The 21,718-nt window shown below is 38.7% G+C and overlaps 2 protein-coding genes across 2 annotated transcripts; both read right to left on the reverse strand.

The window, feature by feature from the left end:
* Positions 1 to 203: 203 nt before the first annotated feature.
* On the reverse strand, positions 204 to 4,764 carry LOC123773645 (RNA-binding protein 12B). The gene is made up of 3 exons (XM_045767468.2): positions 4,651 to 4,764; positions 2,674 to 2,799; positions 204 to 1,054 (listed from the first exon to the last, which is right to left on the reverse strand). Exon 3 carries the CDS (start codon positions 880 to 882, stop codon positions 244 to 246), a length of 639 nt encoding a protein of 212 aa, XP_045623424.1. The 5' UTR covers positions 883 to 1,054; positions 2,674 to 2,799; positions 4,651 to 4,764; the 3' UTR covers positions 204 to 243.
* A 1,863-nt stretch (positions 4,765 to 6,627) lies between these two features.
* On the reverse strand, positions 6,628 to 20,211 carry LOC123773578 (uncharacterized). Its single transcript, XM_069312428.1, has 4 exons — positions 19,870 to 20,211; positions 18,182 to 18,319; positions 8,924 to 9,055; positions 6,628 to 7,519 (listed from the first exon to the last, which is right to left on the reverse strand). The coding sequence occupies exons 1-4, from the start codon at positions 19,872 to 19,874 to the stop codon at positions 7,366 to 7,368; spliced, it is 429 nt and encodes a 142-aa protein (XP_069168529.1). The 5' UTR covers positions 19,875 to 20,211; the 3' UTR covers positions 6,628 to 7,365.
* Positions 20,212 to 21,718: the final 1,507 nt, after the last annotated feature.

Genomic DNA, 21,718 nt, shown 5'->3' on the forward strand with positions numbered 1-21,718 from the left:
TAAATTTTGCAAGCCGCTATGATTTTTACTAAATAGGTTTTTGGTTTTAGGTGATTTATAAGTGAAAAATGTGATGAACTATTCGAGAGGACGGTTTGGAGAGGCTGGTCTCTTAATTGTACTTAATGAACTCTGAAAAAGGTTCGAACCCTGCTGAAATAGTTCTTCAGATGTGGAGGAACTTTTCTGAATTGATACAATATTTTTATGTTTCCGTTTATTAAGGCCGCATTACAGTACAGTTCATGTTCTTATAAGACATTTATTTGCATCTGCTGGCATCTGTTTGAAGACATCTACTGGCATCTGTTTGAAGACATCTGCTGGCATCTGTTTGAAGACATCTGCTGGCATCTGTTTGAAGACATCTACTGGCATCTGTTTGAAGACATCTACTGGCATCTGTTTGAAGACATCTACTGGCATCTGTTTGAAGACATCTGTTGGCATCTGTTTGAAGACATCTACTGGCATCTGTTTGAAGACATCTGCTGGCATCTGTTTGAAGACATCTGTTGGCATCTGTTTGAAGACATCTACTGGCATCTGTTTGAAGACATCTACTGGCATCTGTTTGAAGACCTCTGTTGGCATCTGTTTGAAGACATCTACTGGCATCTGTTTGAAGACGTCTACTGGCATCTGTTTGAAGACGTCTACTGGCATCTGTTTGAAGACATCTACTGGCATCTGTTTGAAGACATCTACTGGCATCTGTTTGAAGACATCTGCTGGCATCTGTTTGAAGACATCTACTGGCATCTGTTTGAAGACATCTACTGGCATCTGTTTGAAGACATCTACTGGCATCTGTTTGAAGACATCTACTGGCATCTGTTTGAAGACATCTACTGGCATCTGTTTGAAGACCTCTGTTAGCATCTGTTTGCCAGCAGCTGTGGTGGTGCTTGTGGTTGTCCTCCTTGGTCTAGTAGGACGGGTGCTCCTTGTATGTGGACCACTCTCATTGCTGCTGTCGTCTGACCTCTATTCCCTGCTCTCATCACTGCTCTCCTCACTGCTCTCTTCACTGCTAAAAGAGCTGGTATAGGGGCTGCAAAAGTTACAAAAAATATATATTAAAAGGCAGGGAATTATTATATTCTATGTTAAGACACAAGAAACACATGAGAATGAACAAGTCAACCAACAGTAATAATATTTATCGAATGACAAGTAGGTGTTTCCATACATTAGCGAATAAATTATTAATTACTTATTTATTGCCTGATTCGATAATCACAAAAGTTATTCTTTTACATTTTGAAAGACAAACATATTGCAAGCACTTGACCGTGGAAAACAATGAGACGTTTAGAACCTTAATTATAGTTTAACTTTGTATACTGTGCCTTACGAAAGAGTGATTAGGAAGGCAGAGGTACTCCGTGGTACTGGAGTAGCTATCTAAAAGAAGGATAAAGGCTTAGTTATTTCAAAGGAAAGTAAGAGGTAGTATAAATAGAGGTAAGTAGGAGGAAATAAGTTAGGAAACCGATAATAATTCATATATGCTTTAGGCTTATATCTTGGCCCTCTCAGGGAGGGTGGAAAGGGGGACTATGTTTTTATCAGGCCTCATTTAGATTTTGCTGTTCAGTTTTGGTCGCCATACTATAGAATGGACATTAATTCACTTGAACGCTCTCAGCGATGGATGATAAAATTAATTGCAGTGATTAGAAAAGTTTCATATCTAAAGAGATAAAAAAATTACTTTATCTAGAAAAGGCAAAGAGTAAGGAGTAACGTGATTGAAGTACACGAATGGATAAAAGGAATATAACAATGGAGATTAATATAAAGATATTAAATATATCAACACAAAATAGAACACAGAACAATGCATTTAAATTGGATAAGTTTTGTTTCAGGAAAACCTGGGTAAATAATGGCTTGGAAATAAGTTAATTAGTCTATGGAACAATTTCCCTGTTTACATTGTAGACGTTGGACCACTTGATTGTTTCAAGTGTAGGTTAGACAAATATATGAATGAATTTGAGTAGATAGCAATTCGAGCTGCCTTGTATAGGTCAACACTCAGATCTTTTTTAGTTGTCTTAATTTTAATGTTCTAAAGTCGAGGCTTCCTGTTCCCACTATTGGGTAATATAATAGATGAAGAGACCTGCACTACATCAGGCTTTGATACCGACGTCTATGGAAAATAGACTTTCAGCTTCCAGAAAATGAGAGGAAATGTCATCATTGTTGAATAGACAAACCACTGGAACATTTTCAAAGTTAAAAAAAAAAAAACATTCAATTTCCTCTGAAGACACTGGACATAATCTCACTGAAATCAACACACGAGTTATCAACAATCATCTACCGTCTAAGTAGGACACAAATAAGCAACACAGTGTGTCGGTCAGAAGCTCAAGGTTCACGCAGGAGAGAGACCGAGATAGAATGACTTTGGTCCACTAAAGAGTCCTACTTTCGCCTTGCCATAACGACTCCTCTCAACCGGACTCATCAGCAATACTCTCAACCGGTGACTTCATCACTATTTCCAATTGTCTACTTAATTAAAAGCTCAAACGGGCACTCATCCTCCTTCTCAACCAATTAATCATCCTTTCAACCGACCACATCAATCTATAGACCACTTGCCACTGAGCATATAACGGTAAACGGTCTCAACAGAGCAGTTCTAAGATTTCGTACTTATCCTGTCTTAAGTCTCCAAAGATGACCATTCCAGGATGATCATTGGCAGTTTCCTGGTTTTCTAGGGCGTTGCCCGAGACAGCACAGACAAGGACCAGGAGACCCAGCAACACGAAGCTGTACCTGTGGGGGAGAGGTGAGAAGAGAGGGGTGAGAGATATGATAATACGAAGCTGTACCTTTGGGGGAGGGGTGAGAGGAGTGGATGAGAGTCATGATAACACGAAGCTGTACATGTGGGGGAGAGGTAAAAGGGGAGAGGGTGAGAGACATGATAACACGAAGCTGTACCTGTGGGGAGAGGTAAGATAACCCTGTCAACGTTTTCTCACTCGTTGAGTATCCCAATTCAATTCCTCATTTAACAACCCTAGATAACTCCGCAAGTTTTAGTACTGTATAAGTGACTAGTAATATATAATCTCTCACTCTCTCTCTAGAATATTTATGTTAATTTTCCCAAGCTATTTACCAACTGACTATTTTCATCACAGTAACCATGCAGAATGAATTCCGTTCATTTTTTTTTTATTAACATATTAGGTACATCTGCATTAGTGCAGCTACCCTAGACTATATGAAGTGGAGTACAGTGTCAAAAAAGCTAACTAGGTGATGCTAAGAAATCCCCATCACACAGGATGATTAGTCATACAGAGGCATGTGATAAGCGGTCTGCACTGGCAGACTCCGGATGCATTTTGAGGATATCCAGTTCATCGTTTTCGACTAAGAGATAAAACCTACGGAAATCGCGTACCCGATTTCATTTTAGACCATTAACTCGCAGGTTAGCGGGTTGGGTTACATTCTGACATTTCTTAAAGCATATAAGTTAGACCTAACCTCGACCAGCCTATGTCTGTCCTGTACCCCAGACCATTCCCCCTTGCAAAGTTGGGTGAGACTAGCCCCAAGCATCCGTCCTCTAATTTTGGATAGACCGGCAAAGATATAAACATCTTTACAGTATATAGATATAATAGACTCAGTGTTTGTTCGTCTGTCCAAAGTTGGAAGCCAAGGTCTTGGGGCCAACCCTAATTATGCTTTACACCATGATTGAAGGGTCCTAAGGGAGTGTTATGAATGGGCCAGAGATGGTTTCCGAGTCGATAGTTTCATTATCTGTTCATAATATCACTGACTTCAGATATTGGCATTCACTACGCATGTTCAGATAACAGATTTGCATAATGTATATAACTGGTAAAATTTAGTCACAATGTGTGTAATTATTAGTCATAAGTCTTTCCAGTTAAAATGAAAAAAAAACAAATAAATGACATGTACAATTGGCTTGTGTAGTCCTTACGCAATTTACTCTTCATTTTAAAGACTAAATTATCAATAATTAAGTCCCTTATAACCTCAGGAAGTTATGCGGGTCTTGATACACGTTCATATCCTCTCTACGTCTTACATGCGTAACCGTCACGGAGAATCATAATTGATAGTGGACGTGCATTTGACATGGTTCAGCTTAATGAGACTAACTGGCACAAATCAACTCATTGCAACTTCACGTGTAACTGGCTCAGATCAGCTAACTATAACTTCCCATATCCTTATCACAGCAAAGCTAATTGAAACTAATCATATAAATGGTAAATTCGTTTACTAAATGAAACTGTATGAATTATTAGTTAAGCTCAACTTAGTAAAACTTCACGTATTATTGTCACAGACCTGACCAGCATCCTTCAATTTCCCATGCTGATGGGTATTAAGAGGAGAGGGTGAGAGATATGATAACACGAAGCTGTACCTGTGGGGAAGAGGTAAGAGGAGAGAGTGAGAGATATGATAACACGAAGCTGTACCTGTGGGGGTCGTTAAACCTCGACGACACTACGCTGGTCGTCTCAACCCGTGAGACTAGCTGGGTTCAGCTACACGTATCTCTGACTTAGCTCAGCCGTAGATACGTCAGCATTATACCGAACAGATCAGCCCCCTAACAGGAGCGCTCACCTCATGATGGAGTTGTGTGGATTTATCTTGAGTGGCTTGCTAATAGAGTAGAAGGAGTGGACCTAGTAGAGAAGAGGAAGCTTGCTAGGCACGCCGGTTGAGCTGAGAGGGTTTGGACCAAGTTAAGTGGCGGCCAGACTTTATATTCCCGGCCCAGCACGTTGGTGGTAATTAACCTGTCATTCGATGACACGAGACGCATGTGTCGCTAAACTTACGCCCAAGTCAATGACACGGTTATCCCAATATACACACACATTCACGGATATATATAATATATATATGTAGCTTAGACTCACTTAAACTCTGTGACCCATTAGAATTCGAACCGAGGCCTGAGGGGTCATATAGAGTTTAATGACCTGTAATTTGATGTAATTTAACTGGAGTACTGAGGCTCCCAACCCAAGTTTCGGAATTCCTCGTGGATTCAGTTGAATCCCAGGTTGCATTTTTTTTTAAACATGTCGTGGTGTATTGATCAAGGGCGCTAGCTTGGGAGTTCCAAGAGTGAAGTAATTGTTGCCTGACTCCGGCTTCTAGCGGTCCGCCAGGTCTTACATCTTCTCTCTGGGTCAATGGAGGATCATCGAACAGTTGTGTGCTCGATGCTGGATTCATCTGAAAGAATCTCAGGAATACTTACCTGGTACTCAATTTAATTTTTATACTTTTCCTGGAGCGCGTAGAAGAAAGAGTATCCGGAGAAATCCACCCGTTCATCCATGTCATATAGGGTAGTGCTGTCAGCTTAGTTCTCGTCTCACGATCGGGAATTCCGTGATCGAAACCCGGGAGAAATGAAATGGTTAAGTGCGTTTTCTATAACCTAATGCCTCTGTTTACCTTTTCAGTAAACAGGTAATCCTGAGTTAGAGACTCACCATTGTGGAGTTGTATCCTGGCCTGGGTCAATAGTTCATCCTTAGTGGGAAGCTTGACATTCATTTAACATGACTATATTCACTGACTATCTGTCCCCCAATACAATGAATTATTATTATAATCCACAAAGGCGTAGTTAATATTTCCTACACTTCGATCATTGAAAACTCGAATTTGAAAGGCTCAAGTTTAAATCTATAATGAAATTACTGTAAGGGACCTCGATTTGCAGAGGATGCAGCTTTCCTATGGGGAAATCCTGTACAGTTAGATATTCTAGTAGGTTCACAGATAGTGCTTAAGGTATTGTGAGGTATTCCTCATGTATCGAACATTACAGCTCGAACACTTGAAATGATACAATACACCATATCCGAAAACAAAAGTTGAAGGATCTTTAACACTTTTGAAACTTATAAAATATTATTGTTTTCACTAAGTGTCCTTAGGTGGATAGCTGACAACTTTTAATAAAATCGATTTCAAAACGATGTCATGCTCTTCAAACTTTGGGCTGATGTAGAATGGAACACTTTAAAGAGTAGGTTAGTCTGGGAAGATAAAGACACACTGTGAGACAGTTAAAATATATCGAAGTTGCCAAACCTATCTTCCACCTTCTATAGGTCAGTAACCTCCTTTTCTCAAGTTCTCTTTAATGACATTAATTCCGGGAGAAGCACCGAAGAGGATGCTGTCTGCAGGACTGATTGTGTGAACTCCATGTAAGTTCAGCTTACTCAATTTATAAGTAAATCAAGTAAGCTGAGCTCGCCATAGAGTAAGCCAAAACGGCTTACTCGATTTATGGCTTATAAATTGGAGGAAACTGTTACACTTGGAGGGTAGGGGGTTTAGAGTGAGGGCCTAAGATGTCTCCTTTCGAGTTTTCCAGATGTCTTCCAAGAGGGAATGTATAGACCCAGATAAAGTGTCATTGTACCAACGGGTACCATTGGAGGGTGTTGGAGCAAATAACGTGGTATAAAATCTGAAATTATTTAATCAATAACTGAGCGAGTTATAATGATCAATTGAACTACATATTATGATTATCAGGGAATTATATTTTGGTAGAAACCATATACCAGATTATATAATATTCTTTATTCTTTAATATTCTTAACAAAGTCATCAGTAAAAATCTTCACCTCATCTGAACAATATTATTGTTCACATATTAACAAAAGTATATCGCCTCAAAACTTTGACATGCAATTAAACATAGAGATTTTTATAGCAAAAAATAATTGGACTGTGAGCAATCTTTGTTTTTATTGTCATGTTATTTAGTGATTTTAACTAGTTGACAAATAATCTTCATTGTTAATAATTAGTGTTCTTCTATGTTGGTTGTTATTGTTGAGGGTGTTGCTGACTTTATTGCATACTGTGTTGTTCATATTTTGTTGACTTTGATATTACTTGTAAAGTTGGATTTTGTTATCATGTTATTGAGTGTTTTTTTGCAATTTTATTATTGCTGTTCTTTCTGTCTTTCATGTTGGTTATGTGTATTTTGGATGAAATTTTAATTTCTCATCTTCTTTATTTTCTGGTTTTACTCGTTATTTATATTCTTAACTATAGTTATTCGTAATATTCTTTATGCTCTGTATTGTATTGCTCGCAATTTTACAATTTTAAGTTTTATAATATTTATGTAAAACTGCCATCAACACTTATTTTGGTATCCTGCTCTTTGTGGATTGTCTTACGAATGGATTCATAGAATCTTGAAAAATATCTTTAAGAATTGCCACTAACTGCTCTCTATACTCCGATAGTTTTTACAAACACTCAAATAAATGTCATTTGCCTGATAAAAATCTATTTCCCGAAGATTAAACCGACGGTAACGGGGCTGGCAGTGGTGGTGGTGGTGGTGCTCCTGCGTGTGTGGTTACGTCTGTGGTGGTGGCCGCAGTGGTGGCGATGGGGACGTCTCCTTAATTCAATGCCGGCCTCATCAATACCTTCAGGCCTGCAGGGGGGATAACACAGGAAATATGTATTAATTGAGACAGGAATTAATTTTGATTTAAGATGAAGTGATACATCAAATTACAAAAAATAAAAGAGGGGGGACCTTACATCTTATAATGATATATGCTGAAGATTCCATTTACCGCCACAAGGGCCGGTAAAGAACTCGTCTGGACAGAGGAAGTCAAGAGAGAGAGAGAGAATGGATAGCAGACTTAAGAGGAAAAATTAAATTAGAAAAATTATAATTGTCTTGATGCAAACGGCATCGATGATGACAGCAATATACAAAAAGAACACACACACATATATATATATATATATATATATATATATATATATATATATATATATATATATATATATATATATTACAGATGGTCACAGAAAAAGCAAAGCTTTCCAATCAAATATTGCTAACAAGAAGCTAAAATCAACATCGGCGCTTCCTCCTCCCCCCCCCCCCCCCCCTCCCCTCCCCAGAAAAGCAATGCATTTCTAATCATTGGATATCAAAGCTGTCAAATGTGTGATGACATAATCTTCTTTCCCCCGTCCATCCAAACTGTCAAGGAAGACACCGCCAGTACTGCAGTCCCACAAGATCACTCTCAGCTGGAACTCGAAGACAGCATAGAGTGATTTCTTTCAGAATAAACAGCCAATAGACATTGACTCTACGAAACTGCATTGGACGTTTGTGCCCAAAAATATGAAAAGTGAGTATTCTGTTCGCATCTTCCTGCGACCAACAACCATCAAGAGCAGTAACAACAGAAAATAATAATGCACAGCTTTACTAGTAATATCAGACGAACTACAACACTTCACTAAAAACCAGGAGTTTTAATGTTGAGACGAACAACTTTCTGATGCACTGTGTCTACAGACTTGCAACCGTGTCAAGTCAAAACATTTCAACATATTAAAACATATGATAAATGATTCACATATTTACCAAGCTACGTTGACAAGATATGGTTATCTTCTTGAGGTTATCTTGAGATGATTTCGGGGCTTTAGTGTCCCCGCGGCCCGGTCCTCGACCAGGCCTCCACCCCCAGGAAGCAGCCCGTGACAGCTGACTAACACCCAGGTACCTATTTTACTGCTAGGTAACAGGGGCATAGGGTGAAAGAAACTCTGCCCATTGTTTCTAGCCGGCGCCCGGGATCGAACCCGGGACCACAGGATCACAAGTCCAGCGTGCTGTCCGCTCGGCCGACCGGCTCCCTGGTCGTGGGAGAAGTTAAAATGGAAAGCGTACCTTCCAAAACTTATGTCATTGATCACTGAAAGTCTTAGTGCTGTTTAATAACTTCTAGATTAAAATACTTTTCATATGGAAATAAGAACAAGAATGAAATGATTCAGTGAACAGGATATCCCCAAGTTTTGGTACCTGTTTTCGTCTTCTAAGACGACCCCTACTGGAAGGTCGTCCGTGTCGCTGAGAGCGTCGTCCTGGTCCTCCAGGACGTAGCCTGAAGTGGCACACACCAAGGCCAGGAGACCTAGTAGCACGAAGCTGTACCTGTGGGGGAGAGGTGAGAGGAGAGGGTGAGAGATATGATAACACGAAGCTGTACCTGTGGGGGAGAGGTAAGAGGAGAAGTGAGAAACATGATAACACGAAGCTGTAGCTGTGGGGAAGAGGTGTGAGAGTCGTCTGTATATTAACGTGTCGTTTGAAATGATATAAAAACTGTGGCGTTCATGTGCAGAAAGTTTTGTAAAGTTTGCAGTGTAATAGCCCATCCACTCCTAGTCCGGAATACTAATATATTCTTCATTACACCTCAATTTCTACATATTTAGTGTAAGATTGCTTGTATTAAGTCTATGAGAGATTATGATAATTGGGTTCATTATTATTATTCTCATCCTATTACAAAATGTGAACACAGTTCATATGTTGAACATTTGTTTTAAGCATTTATATATTTGTTCATAAACTGACTGTTTGATAAGTTCATGTATGAAAGCATATGGATATGAAAAACATTATTATATCAGAAAAACGAATTGAAAACCTAACTGATCCTAACTATTTACACCAACAATAAAAAAAAATTTGCCATAGCAAATAAAATAAATGGTGCCATAGCAGTAAAAAAAAATACATTATCAATTTTTAGCAAAATTACTGCAGCTCAGCTTATAATAAGTAGTTTGAAGCTTAATTTAGAACATCTGAGTACATCAAGATTATCTGTAGGTCAACTGAGCCTCAGTCAGAAAACTCACCTCATGTTGGAGTTTACTGGTGATGAGATAACACTAGAGAACAGTAAGCTGGGCCAGGGTTGGAATGATACAGCTCGGAGAAGAACCCAGTTATATACTGCCCATCCAAGCCTCCACGTATGTATTTTGGTGATACATTTTATCTTGAACTGACATTTGCTGCTGGAATAGTAGACTTATTACCTTCCAATGACGCAGGTACTGCAAATGGTGCACTCGTGTTTATTTGTTATTAAAATATCCCTACGTGTAATGCTTCTATAATTTGGCATTAACGAAATTTGTATGTAGCTTTGTGTCTATCAGTTTGTTCTCACTGTTATGATTACCTACCTTGAGGTTACCTTGAGGTGCTTCCGGGGCTTAGCGTCCACGCGGCCCGGTCGTCGACCAGGCCTCCTGGTTGCCGGACTGATCAACCAGGCTGTTGGACGCGGCTGCTCGCAGCCTGACGTATGAGTCAAAGCCTGGTTGATCAGGTTGATGATTGTTCATATATCATACAGAATTATCCAGCAATGTCCTCTTTGTGACAAGAATCTGCATAAATCTGAAAAAACATATATATATATATATATATATATATATATATATATATATATATATATATATATATATATATATATATATATGCGAACAAGCCTGAATGGTTCCCAGGACTATATGCAACTGAAAACTCACACCCCAGAAGTGACTCGAACCCATACTGCCAGGAGCAACGCAACTGGTATGTACAGGACGCCTTAATACGCTTGACCATCACGACCGGACATGAGGTGATAGCCGAAGCTATTTGAACCCCCCCCCCCCCCCCGCCCGTCGGCACCCGGATGGTAATCTTGGGCATAGCATTTTATCAAATCACCTCATTCTTTGGGGCGCACGTGAGGAACACAAATGCGAACATTCCTGAATGGTACCCAGGACTATATGGAACTGATATATATATATATATATATATATATATATATATATATATATATATATATATATATATATATATATATATATGCACAGACTTGCCTATATAACTCGCAAGCTGAAGTTTATAACTTTATAACACTCAACCCACCAGGAGACTCGAACCCTGGCCCACAGAGTGGCAGGTACAGGTGCAATGGATACAGTGTGTACCTGCCACTCTGTGGGCCAGGGTTCGAGTCTCCTGGTGGGTTGAGTGTAAAAAAGTTATATATATATATATATATATATATATATATATATATATATATATATATATATATATATATATATATATATAATATCCTCTTGTCACAAAGAGGATATTGCTGGATAATTCTGTATAATATATGAGCAATCATAACAATGAGAACAAACTGATAGGCACAAAGCTACACACAAAATTCGTTAATGCCAAATTATAGAAGCATTACACGTAGGGTTATTTTAATAAAAATAAGCACGAGTGCACCATTTGCAGTACCTGCGTCATTGAGAGGTAATAATTCTACTATTCAAACAGCAAATGTCAGTGTGTGTGTGTATATATATATATATATATATATATATATATATATATATATATATATATATATATATATATATATATATATATATATATATATATCAGTTGCATATAATCCTGGGGACCATATATATATATATATATATATATATATATATATATATATATATATATATATATATATATATATATATATATATATATATATACTGTATATATATAATATACATGTTGTTGAATATGACCGAAAAGGTAAGATTAATAATTCTAACAAGAATTTTCTCAATATTTCTTATGTTTTTTCTGTTTTTCTGCACTGTCGATGGTAATTAAAATGTCAATTCTCCAAAATTCTTTTTTATTTATGGTCTGACGCCTGAACGCGTTTCGTAATTCTTATTACATTTTCAAAGGCTTATTTTACACATAAAAATTCATCGTACTTATATTTGTTTTGGGTGAGGTGATATGGCACAAAAGTATTGGGTGAGGTGACAAACACAACACAGAACACGAAACAATCGGTCTTCCGAAATCCGAAACAATAGATTTTCTGTTTTTTCTTTGGCTGAGCCGAGCTGTTGTTGGAGTTTGGTAATGTGGCCTCCATGAGGAGGTCTTGTACCGAGTAGGTGTCGTGTTTGTGGTGAGGCGGTGCAGCTCCTACTAAGATTTCCTCGTCTGAAGAGTCTGAAACCTCTGTAGTTGGTGGTTTTGTCTTTCGTCTCACAGCCTGAAGTAGGCTCAGGTGTCGTGGATTGGTGGTAGAAGCTATTTCAGGAGCGTTGGTGGTGTTGTTAGCATTTGTAGACAGCACGATTGATGAATCCATGGATAGCAAGATTGATGGTTAGAAGGCTTGATAGATGATTGGGTAAATAGATAGATCAATTAATAGATGGATAGATGAATTGATAGATGGATAGATTAATACATAATTGGATGTAGAGACGGATAGATTGATGTACAAATAGAGGGATTTATAGAAATATATATAGAAATATATACAGATACAGATGATAGATGGATAGATAAATGTATGGATAGAAAGATAGATGCATATATTGATGAGTGAATAGCTGTATAAATAGATTGATAGGTGGATAGTTAGAGGATAGGTGGATAGATAGATAGACAGAAAGATTCACCACCTTCCCTACTCTTCACCACTTTCCCTTCATTCTGTAGCATCTTAGTGAGGATGGAGTCTTTTTACATAGCGAGACTGGAAATTATTAGGATTTGCCCTTTTCAGCATAAGTAAATGGGGCTTGAACCTGACCAGCCTATGACCATCCCAGGATAAAGACCAGTCACCCTGAAGAGTTTGGTGAGTCCTGCTGCAAGCGTCTGGCCACAACCCTCGTGCTGAGAAATATACTTTTGATAGATATTCCTGAATGTGACAGAAAGAGCTAGACCAATGATTCCAGCACGAACCTTATTTATAAATACATATTATGAGCTTCAGTAGAGAAGGAAGGTTAAAACAAACTCCAAAATTTATTCTGTTCACCTGGGCTGTAGGAATCTTGAACCGTAGACCCAATGCATTTGAGGCCGAAGCTCTATCGACTGGGCTATGAGTAGTCTTAATAAGGAAAGTCCAAAATTCCTTGTTACCGTTTTGTGTTAATTTTTTTTATATGAACAAGTTAACTTGAAAAAGGAGTACATAACCATGATGGATGAGGTGATACAATGTGTCACAGGGGTCAATAAGCTCTCTGTATTTACGTTGTTTCACATGATGACTGGTCCAGTGTACTGGATGCAATACGTTTTGTTTTGATAACCTTAGAATACATCAAAGTGAGCTCAGGTATACCATTTAGAAAATATATGATTTGTATATACAAACACTAAGATGGTAGACTAGTTTACATTCTACTAGGCGAGTTCTAATGATCAAAGTAACGCCATTATTGTACGTGGAATCCAGGATTGAAATTAATTCAGTCCATACCATTCAGTAAATTAATCTTTATTATTCCAAATTATTAACAAATACAGCAGTAAAATGCCTGAAATCATTTGAACAATATTATTCATGTTATTTAAATAATTCCCTTCACCTTTAACAATAATGTGCTTCCAGTCAAGTGGACAATATCATCATGTCACTTTACACAAATTCTTCGTGTCACTTTAAAAATATAAGGAGCCTCTCGTCATCTCAACAATCTTTTGTTACATGTTATTTGAACATGATTCTCTCCTCAAAACTTATTACATATAAGAAGAAGAACATAGAACATTAGAAGATAAGAATGACGGTCTCTGCAGAAGACCTATTGGCCCTTACGAGGCAGCTTCTATTTATTTTAACTCAGAAACACAACTTCAAGATATATTAATGACCGAAACGTTGCATGTAATTTGACGTGTGGTAAAATATACAAATATTCTACCCACTAGGTAACTACTGTAAGCTGATAGTGCATTTTGTTCCTAAATATAATATTATTAGTAAGTGAATAGAACTGAATTTATCTGCAAGTATTCTTCACTTGACATTATTACAAAAGTAATTGGGATAATTTGTTTTAAAACATTATAACTGTAACCATTACTGATGTTGTTGCTTTGTTGATGTTAGGGGGTGTTGCTTGCTTTGTTGTTTTGTGTTGATATTATATTTGTTTCGTTCTTGTTTTATACATTTTAATTTGTTATTTTTTATTACTCCTTTCTTATCCTTGTTTAGTTCTTGATGGTGTTGACGTTCATTTTATTCGTGTGTGTTTTTGCTATTTAAATAGATTCTTTTATTTTTATGTTACCCATTGTTGTTGTTCTTCTTTTAGGTGTTTACCTAAGCTACCATTCATATTCTTGCTGCTGGTCCTGGCTGTGTTTCTGTCTGTTCATATTCTTTGTTCTGTATATTTTATTTGTACCACTTTTAAGTTTCTTTTGGCTTCATGTTTTTGTTATGAATCTGTCATCAACCCTCTTGCTTCTATCTTGTTGTTATTTCTGTTACGAAAGATGTAAAGATAACATATACAATATCTTTAATAAAAGTAAGCAGGTGCTCTCTGTGCTACGATGGTCGTATTACGAAAATCCAAACACGTGTCGTTTCTCAATCAATGGTCTATACGGTGGTAGTTGGGATAGTGGTGGTGGTAGTTGGGGTAGTGGTGGTGGTAGATGGAGTAGTGGTGATAGTAGTTGTACTCACCTAGTTTTGCTTGCGGCGGATTAAGCTTTGGCTCTTTGTTCCCGGCTCTCAATCATCAATCACCTGGTGTACAGGTTCCTGAGCCTATTGGGCTCTATCATATCTACATTTGAAACTGTGTATGGAGTCAGCCTCCACCACATCACTGCTTAATGCCCACCATTTGTTAACAACTCTGACACTGATTTTTTAAAATTTTCTGAGGCACTATTCCTCCACAGCTGCGGCAGCTGTGGTGGTATCTGGTGCAGCGGTGGTGGTATCTGGTGCAGCTGTGGTAATATCTATGGTGCAGCTGTGGTAGTATCTGGTGCAGCTGTGGTGGTATCTATGGTGCAGCTGTGGTAGTATCTATGGTCCACCTGTGGTGGTATCTGGTGCAGCTGTGGTAGTATCTGGTGCAGCTGTGGTAGTATCTGGTGCAGCTGTGGTAGTATCTATGGTCCACCTGTGGTGGTATCTGGTGCAGCTGTGGTAGTATCTGGTGCAGCTGTGGTAGTATCTATGGTGCAGCTGTGGTGGTATCTGGTGCAGCTGTGGTGGTATCTGGTGCAGCTGTGGTGGTATCTGGTGCAGCTGTGGTGGTATCTGGTGCAGCTGTGGTAGTATCTGGTGCAGCCGTGGTAGTATCTGGTGCAGCTGTGGTAGTATCTGGTGCAGCTGTGGTGGTATCTGGTGCAGCTGTGGTGGTATCTGGTGCAGCTGTGGTTGTATCTGGTGCAGCTGTGGTAGTATCTGGTGCAGCTGTGGTAGTATCTGGTGCAGCTGTGGTAGTATCTGGTGCAGCTGTGGTGGTATCTGGTGCAGCTGTGGTGGTATCTGGTGCAGCTGTGGTGGTATCTGGTGCAGCTGTGGTGGTATCTGGTGCAGCTGTGGTGGTATCTGGTGCAGCTGTGGTGTTATCTGGTGCAGCTGTGGTGGTGGTCGTTGTGGTAGTAGTGGCGGTGGTGGTGGTAGTTGGGCTAGTAGTGGTTGGAGTGGTGGTCGTTGTGCTAGTAGTGGTTGGAGTGGTGGTCGTTGTGCTAGTAGTGGTTGGAGTGGTGGTCGTTGTGCTAGTAGTGGTTGGAGTGGTGGTCGTTGTGCTAGTAGTGGTTGGAGTGGTGGTCGTTGTGCTAGTAGTGGTTGGAGTGGTGGTCGTTGTGCTAGTAGTGGTTGGAGTTGTGGTAGTGGTTCTAGTAGTGGTTGGAGTTGTGGTAATTCTTCTAGTAGTGGTTGGAGTTGTGGTAGTTGTTCTAGTAGTGGTTGGAGTGGTGGTTTTAGTAGTCCTCCTGGTTGTGTGTCTATGATGATGTCCGTGTCCCTGACCGTGTCCGTGTCCCTGACCGTGTCCGTGTTTGTGTCCGCGTCCTTGGTGGCCGCGTCCGTGCTTCTGGCGGCTGTTTCTCCTTAATTCAATGTCAGCAACATCGCTCTGTTCGGCCCTGCAGTGTATAATACATAATATATATTAACAAATGCAAGTATTTGTTACACTATATATATATATATATATATATATATATATATATATATATATATATATATATATATATATATATATATATATATATATATATATGTTATTGAATATGCCCAAAAGGATAAGATTAATGCTTCTAACACGAATCTTTTCAATATTTCTTACATTTTTCTTCATTGTCAGGGGTAATTGAAAAATTAACTCTAAAGTTCATTTTCACATATTTATTTAAGGTCTGACGCCTAAAAGTGTTTTGCAAGGACTTCTCACATTTTCAAAGACAAATTTTTACACACATCATTTCATGCTTATATTCGTTTTTGGGTGAGGTGATATGACATAAATGTTTTTGGGTGAGGAGACAAAAGACAAAACATGAATCAATCATATTTGCTGCTTCTATATTGCTATATTGCTCCTGCTATTTCTATGTTGGCTTAGGATCTTGAAGTGGGTAGAATATAGTTATGTGTTAATTGGCTGTTGATAGCTGGTGTTGACTTTTCGATGAGTAGGGCTTCACTGATGTCGAGATTCCTGTTATCGTTGTATCTATCAATGATTTCTGTGTTGTTTGAAAAGATTTCTCTGATGATGGTCTCGTTGGGTTAGGAGATTATATGTTTCTTGATGGAGCCCTGTTATTTGTGCATTGTTAATCGCCTAGAAAGAGACGTTGTTGTCTTACATATATACTGAGATCTTTGGGGCTGACAGTCCCCAAGTGGGCATGTGAAGCATAGACAACGTTGATTTCGTCCAAGGCATTCTGTTTGGTGTCTGGAGAGCTCTTCATGAGTAGGTTGGCCGTTTTCTTGTTTTTGTAATACATTGTCAATTGTATCTTCTGATTTTGTCTGTTGGGATAACGTTCCTATTAATAATATATTTCAGGACACTTTCCTCAGCTTTATAAGCCGTCGTAAAGAAGTTCCAGTAAAAACAGTCTAATAGGAGGTACAAGTGTTGTGTTAGTGTATTCTTCAGAGGTTGCATGGCGTTTCACCTTTCTTTTTATGACGTCTTCAACATAACCGTTAATGAAGTTATTGTTGACTATGACCTGCCTTACACTGCAGAGTTCTTCATCGACTTGCTTCCAACCAGAGCTGTGAGTAAGAGCTCTGTCGACGTAAGCGTTGACAACACTCCTCTTGTACCAGTCTAGGCAGACATTATTGTCATTAAGGCCCATTCCTATGTTTGTTTCCTTAGTGTAGACTGCAGTGTGGAAGACACCATTCCTTTCTGTGACTGTTACACCTAGAAAGGGCAGCTTCCCATCGCTCTCCATGTCGTAAGTGAAAATTAACACCGAATTTTGCTCGAATACCTCTTTCAGCTGCTACAGACATCTGACATCTGATACCTGCATAAAAGTGTTGTCAACATACCTGCAGTATATGGCGGGTTTCATGTCCATGTCAACTAAAACCCTCTGCTCTATGGTGCTCATCTAGAAGTTCGCAAACATGACACCTAGGGGAGAACCCAAGGCGATCCTATCTACTTGCTTATACATGCGCCCATCGGGACTCAAGAAGGGTGCCTCTTTAGTGAAGGCTTGGAGTAACTTTCTCTGTATGCTCTCTGGTATGTCAAGAGGAATACAAGTCGGATCACGTTACACTCTGTCCATCATCATCCTGATTGTTTCGTCCACAACGATAGCAGGAGACTCGACATCCACGAGGCCCTACACATAAAAATAAGTCAACACCAGCAATCAACAGCCAATTAATACATTACTATATTTTACCCACTTCAAGATCCCGAACCATTAGAACCCCGTTAAGAAAGATACGAGATTGAAGTTTGTTCATTAATTTAGATCTTGACTGGAAAACGGAAATATCATTGCGTTCTCATTTTCGTCACTGGGTTATATTCCTGGATAAGCAACAGACTCGATTGCTATCTAAGGAACTTTTCAGGGTCACAATCATATGACCATAAATTACAAGTACAGTATGTATTCTCTCTGAATGTTCTCTCAACAGGACACATTAGTACAGCAACTAAAGAAAAACTACGGGCTCACCATAGCCCGTGCTACCAACAACAACACCTAAAGAAAACAGTGAACAATTGTGCATCGTGGGGCTGGCTGATGACTAGGATAAGTTTTTGTGAACTGCTAAGACGAACAATTCTTACGATATTGATCAATAAGAACACGCCAGGTGTAAGATGGTTCATCTTTGAGACAAAAAAAAAGAGAGCAAAACAATAGGGGAGAACTTCAGTTTTCTTTTAGCAGTTTATTCAAAAGTTTTCGTACCTGTCCCCATCGTCGTCTTCGAAGACGACCCGTTCTGGACGGTCGTCGGTGTCGCCAAGTGCATCGTCCTGGTCCTTCAGAACGTAGCCTGAAGTGGCACATACGAAGGCCAAAAGACCCAGCAGCACGAATTTGTACCTGAGGGGGAGAGGTGAGAAAAAAAAGAGTGAGAGGTAAAATAGTTAAAACGACGCTGATAAGAATGTTTGGTGAAGGCAGGTTTGTTGATAGTGAGGTCAAGGCAACCTTACCTAATAGGTCAAGTATGTCATGGCTTAAAACACATTAACACCAGGGGGGATCCACTAACACCAAGGGAGATAGGGGTGTTCACTAACACGAGGGGGGTCCACAAACACCAAGGGGCCCCATCAAGATGGTGTTATAGCTGTTTAATTCCCTGACTGACTAGAGGATGGGGGGGCCCGTAAACAGATCCGGCTCCGAGTGAGGTAATATTAATTGATGGTGTTGATGATGGGGGTTGACAATTACGTGGATGATAATGACAATGAGATGGATTATAGTTATCAGAATGAGACACTTTTCGCAACTACACAAATCCCTCCACATCAGATAGACTCAGGAAGTTTATAGTTGTGACATATATAAACTAAATTAAGGTAATAGCAATGCTATCATGGCTGAGGAAGCTCTCAGCGTACTCATTTACAACGATAACATCGTAAACATCAGCTCTAGGCAATACAAAATGGCTCTGGTTATCACCAAAAAAGTAATGGTTATCATACAGGAATGTCTAGAGTTGAATTGATGATTTTGTCAATTCACGCACTTGAAGATTTGGTGATTTGACAATGAACTATTAATTTACATGGAACTATCGACCAATCCTCGAAAACTTACTTAACCACTGTACTGCATTATGAAATAAAAGGGGACTGTAATGAACGTAATACGACCACGTTTTTCAGTTCGGTATCGAGCTCGGTATCAATAGTTCGGTCTTCGAACTATCAAATTTTTGTCGCAGCTTCGACTTCACACTTGGGGTGTCCACGGTTCGAATCTCCTAGAACCCAGGTGAATGGAAGGTTAGGTTACTGTGTTACTGCTGAAATGTCCTTTGTAACACCATTTGTATAAAATGTTGTTAGTTTTATGGCACAATTTATACTTTAATCTCTTGTCTAACAGTCGCTATAAGTATTATGATTCTGTTGGATGTTTATAGACGACAAAAAAGAAGTTCATGACACTGTGGACCAAACCACACACTAGAAATTCAAGAGACGAAGACGTTTCGGTCAGTCCACGACCATTATCAAGTCGATTGACAATCGACTTGAGAATGGTCCAGGAGGGATCAAACCGTCGTCGTCTCTTCAATTTCTAGTGTGTGGTTTGGTCAACATTTTTCAGCCACTTTATTGTGACTTTTCATCTCCATAACACTGCCTGTCTCTTGAGGTCTTATATTAATGTTTAATACAACTATTTAGTTTTAAGGAAATCAGTAAATTAGAGAAACCCTGGTTTGAACAAAACGTAAATTATGTTGTTTGCACAAATAAAACGCAAAAAGGCATATCAGTTAAATGGCGTCGGAAATTTAGAATACATCTAGCAGAGTTCATCTTAGAATAACTACTCTCAAGTTTTGCACATGAATAGCAAAGAACATATGAGCTTCCAATTGGACAGTTTATCACAGCCAGAACACGCACCTCATGTTGAAGTTTAGTGAAGGTGAGATGACAGTAGAGAGCAGCAGGCTAGTTGAAGGCAGCGGGCTGGTAGAAGGTGGGAATGACACAGGTCCGAGAGGGGAACAGTTATATACAGTCCAACGATCTAGCCTCCACGTGTGTGATTAATGGCCCTTGATCTTACATTGACTGCAAGAGACACAGAAGTATCAAATTTATGTCGCAATTTCTGCTATTGAGACAGTCGTGCATGTTTTTATTAGCCACATTTGCAGTTCAATATTTTATTGCAGTTGCATATTTTATATCAAACGACAGCTAAATGGGGCCACGTGTGTCTCTTTTGCTTCGCTGTGGTCTACTATTGATCCATGCAGAACTATCCATCACCAACGTCTTTATGTGGAGATTCAAAGGAAGCTGTCATTAGAACAGCCATTAGAATAAGTTTGAATACGCGGGCTGAAGTGCATCATAACTGCGACTAACATAAATTAACAGGTAAAGAGGGAAAAATATTTTCTGTCTGTTGAAAACTTATATTTTGCATCAAAATTTTGATATATAACAATGATTTGTGAGAGAAGAAAAGTTGAAGAAACTGCGGTAAAGTTTAAAACAATTTCATTAAAACAAGAATGGATATTGAGAACCCATGTGTGAATGTAACGAGAATTAAAGACCCTACACAGTTGCAGTATATTAGGAGAAATCTCTCGGTGAACGATACAGTAACAATGCTGAACATAGAAGGAGGAGATCATAATTCAGGTGACAAAGATCTTGACAGAACACAAACACAGATATCAATAAAGTATTCGAACTTTAATTACCAGACGAAGGCCACGAAAGAGATCCGAGTGTGAGACTTGAGAACACACAGTGACCACAGAGGGAAACAAACTTAAGTATATAAATATTTAACTGTAACAAAGGCAGCAGCAGGAAGAGACAGCATCCCACTTTAGGGTCAGCAAGACGCATTACGTTTATCTCTCATGATACTCTTCAATGCATCCAAGGAAAGAAGAAATAGACCGGAAAGTTATTCAACTAATAATGTTATTCCGATTTTCACAAAAGAACACAGTCATCAGCCCCTTACACAAGAATTTCTTAAACAGATATAATCCATAAGGCAATATTACACATATTAGAAGATTAATGAAACCTACAATTTTGATTTGTTGAGGAAAAGTCCTGGATGACAAGACAATAAAGAGTCAAGGGGAAAGGGCAGTTGGACTGCATCTTCATTGTCTACCAAAAAGTCTTTGAAGTTTTTAAAGTTTTCTTTGTTAAAGTTTTTATATGAACAAGTTGACTTGAACAAGCGAGTACATAACCAAGATGGATGAGATAATACAAGGTGTCACAGGGGTCAAGCTCTCTGTAATTACGTTGTTTCATATGATGACTAGTTCAGCGTACTGGATACATTACGTTTTGTTTTGATGACATTAGAATACTTCAAAGTGAGCTGAGGCATACCATTTAGAAGATGTATGATGTATGTATATACAAACACGAAAATGGTAGACAAGTATACATTCTACTAGACGAGTTGTAATGATCAACGGAACGCCATTGTTATTCGTGGAATACAGAATTGGAATTAATTCAGTCTATACCATACAGTATATTAATCTTTATTATTCCAAATTATTAACAAGTACAGCAGTAAAATGCCTGAAATCTGAACAATATTATTCTTCATGTTATTTAAACAATAATTCCCTTCACCAATTAACAATAATGTGCTTCCAGTCATGTGGACAATATCATCATGTCACTTTACAAAAATTCTTCGTATCACTTTAAAAATATAAGGAGCCTCTCGTCATCTCAACAATCTTTTGTTACATGT

This window comes from Procambarus clarkii, chromosome 72, assembly GCF_040958095.1.
Source record: "Procambarus clarkii isolate CNS0578487 chromosome 72, FALCON_Pclarkii_2.0, whole genome shotgun sequence".
NCBI classification, from domain to species: domain Eukaryota; kingdom Metazoa; phylum Arthropoda; class Malacostraca; order Decapoda; family Cambaridae; genus Procambarus; species Procambarus clarkii.

Bases quoted from the DNA above. Each gene is read 5' to 3' on its own strand.
- LOC123773578 (XM_069312428.1), bottom strand. The intron at 9,056-18,181 runs GTACGAAAACTT...TCTCCCCCACAG, and splicing joins GAAGACGACGATGGGGACAG to GTACAGCTTCGTGCTACTAG. The intron at 7,520-8,923 runs GTACCAAAACTT...TCCCCCCTGCAG, and splicing joins GTCTTAGAAGACGAAAACAG to GCCTGAAGGTATTGATGAGG.
- LOC123773645 (XM_045767468.2), bottom strand. From the start codon at position 882: ATGCTAACAGAGGTCTTCAAACAGATGCCAGTAGATGTCTTCAAACAG.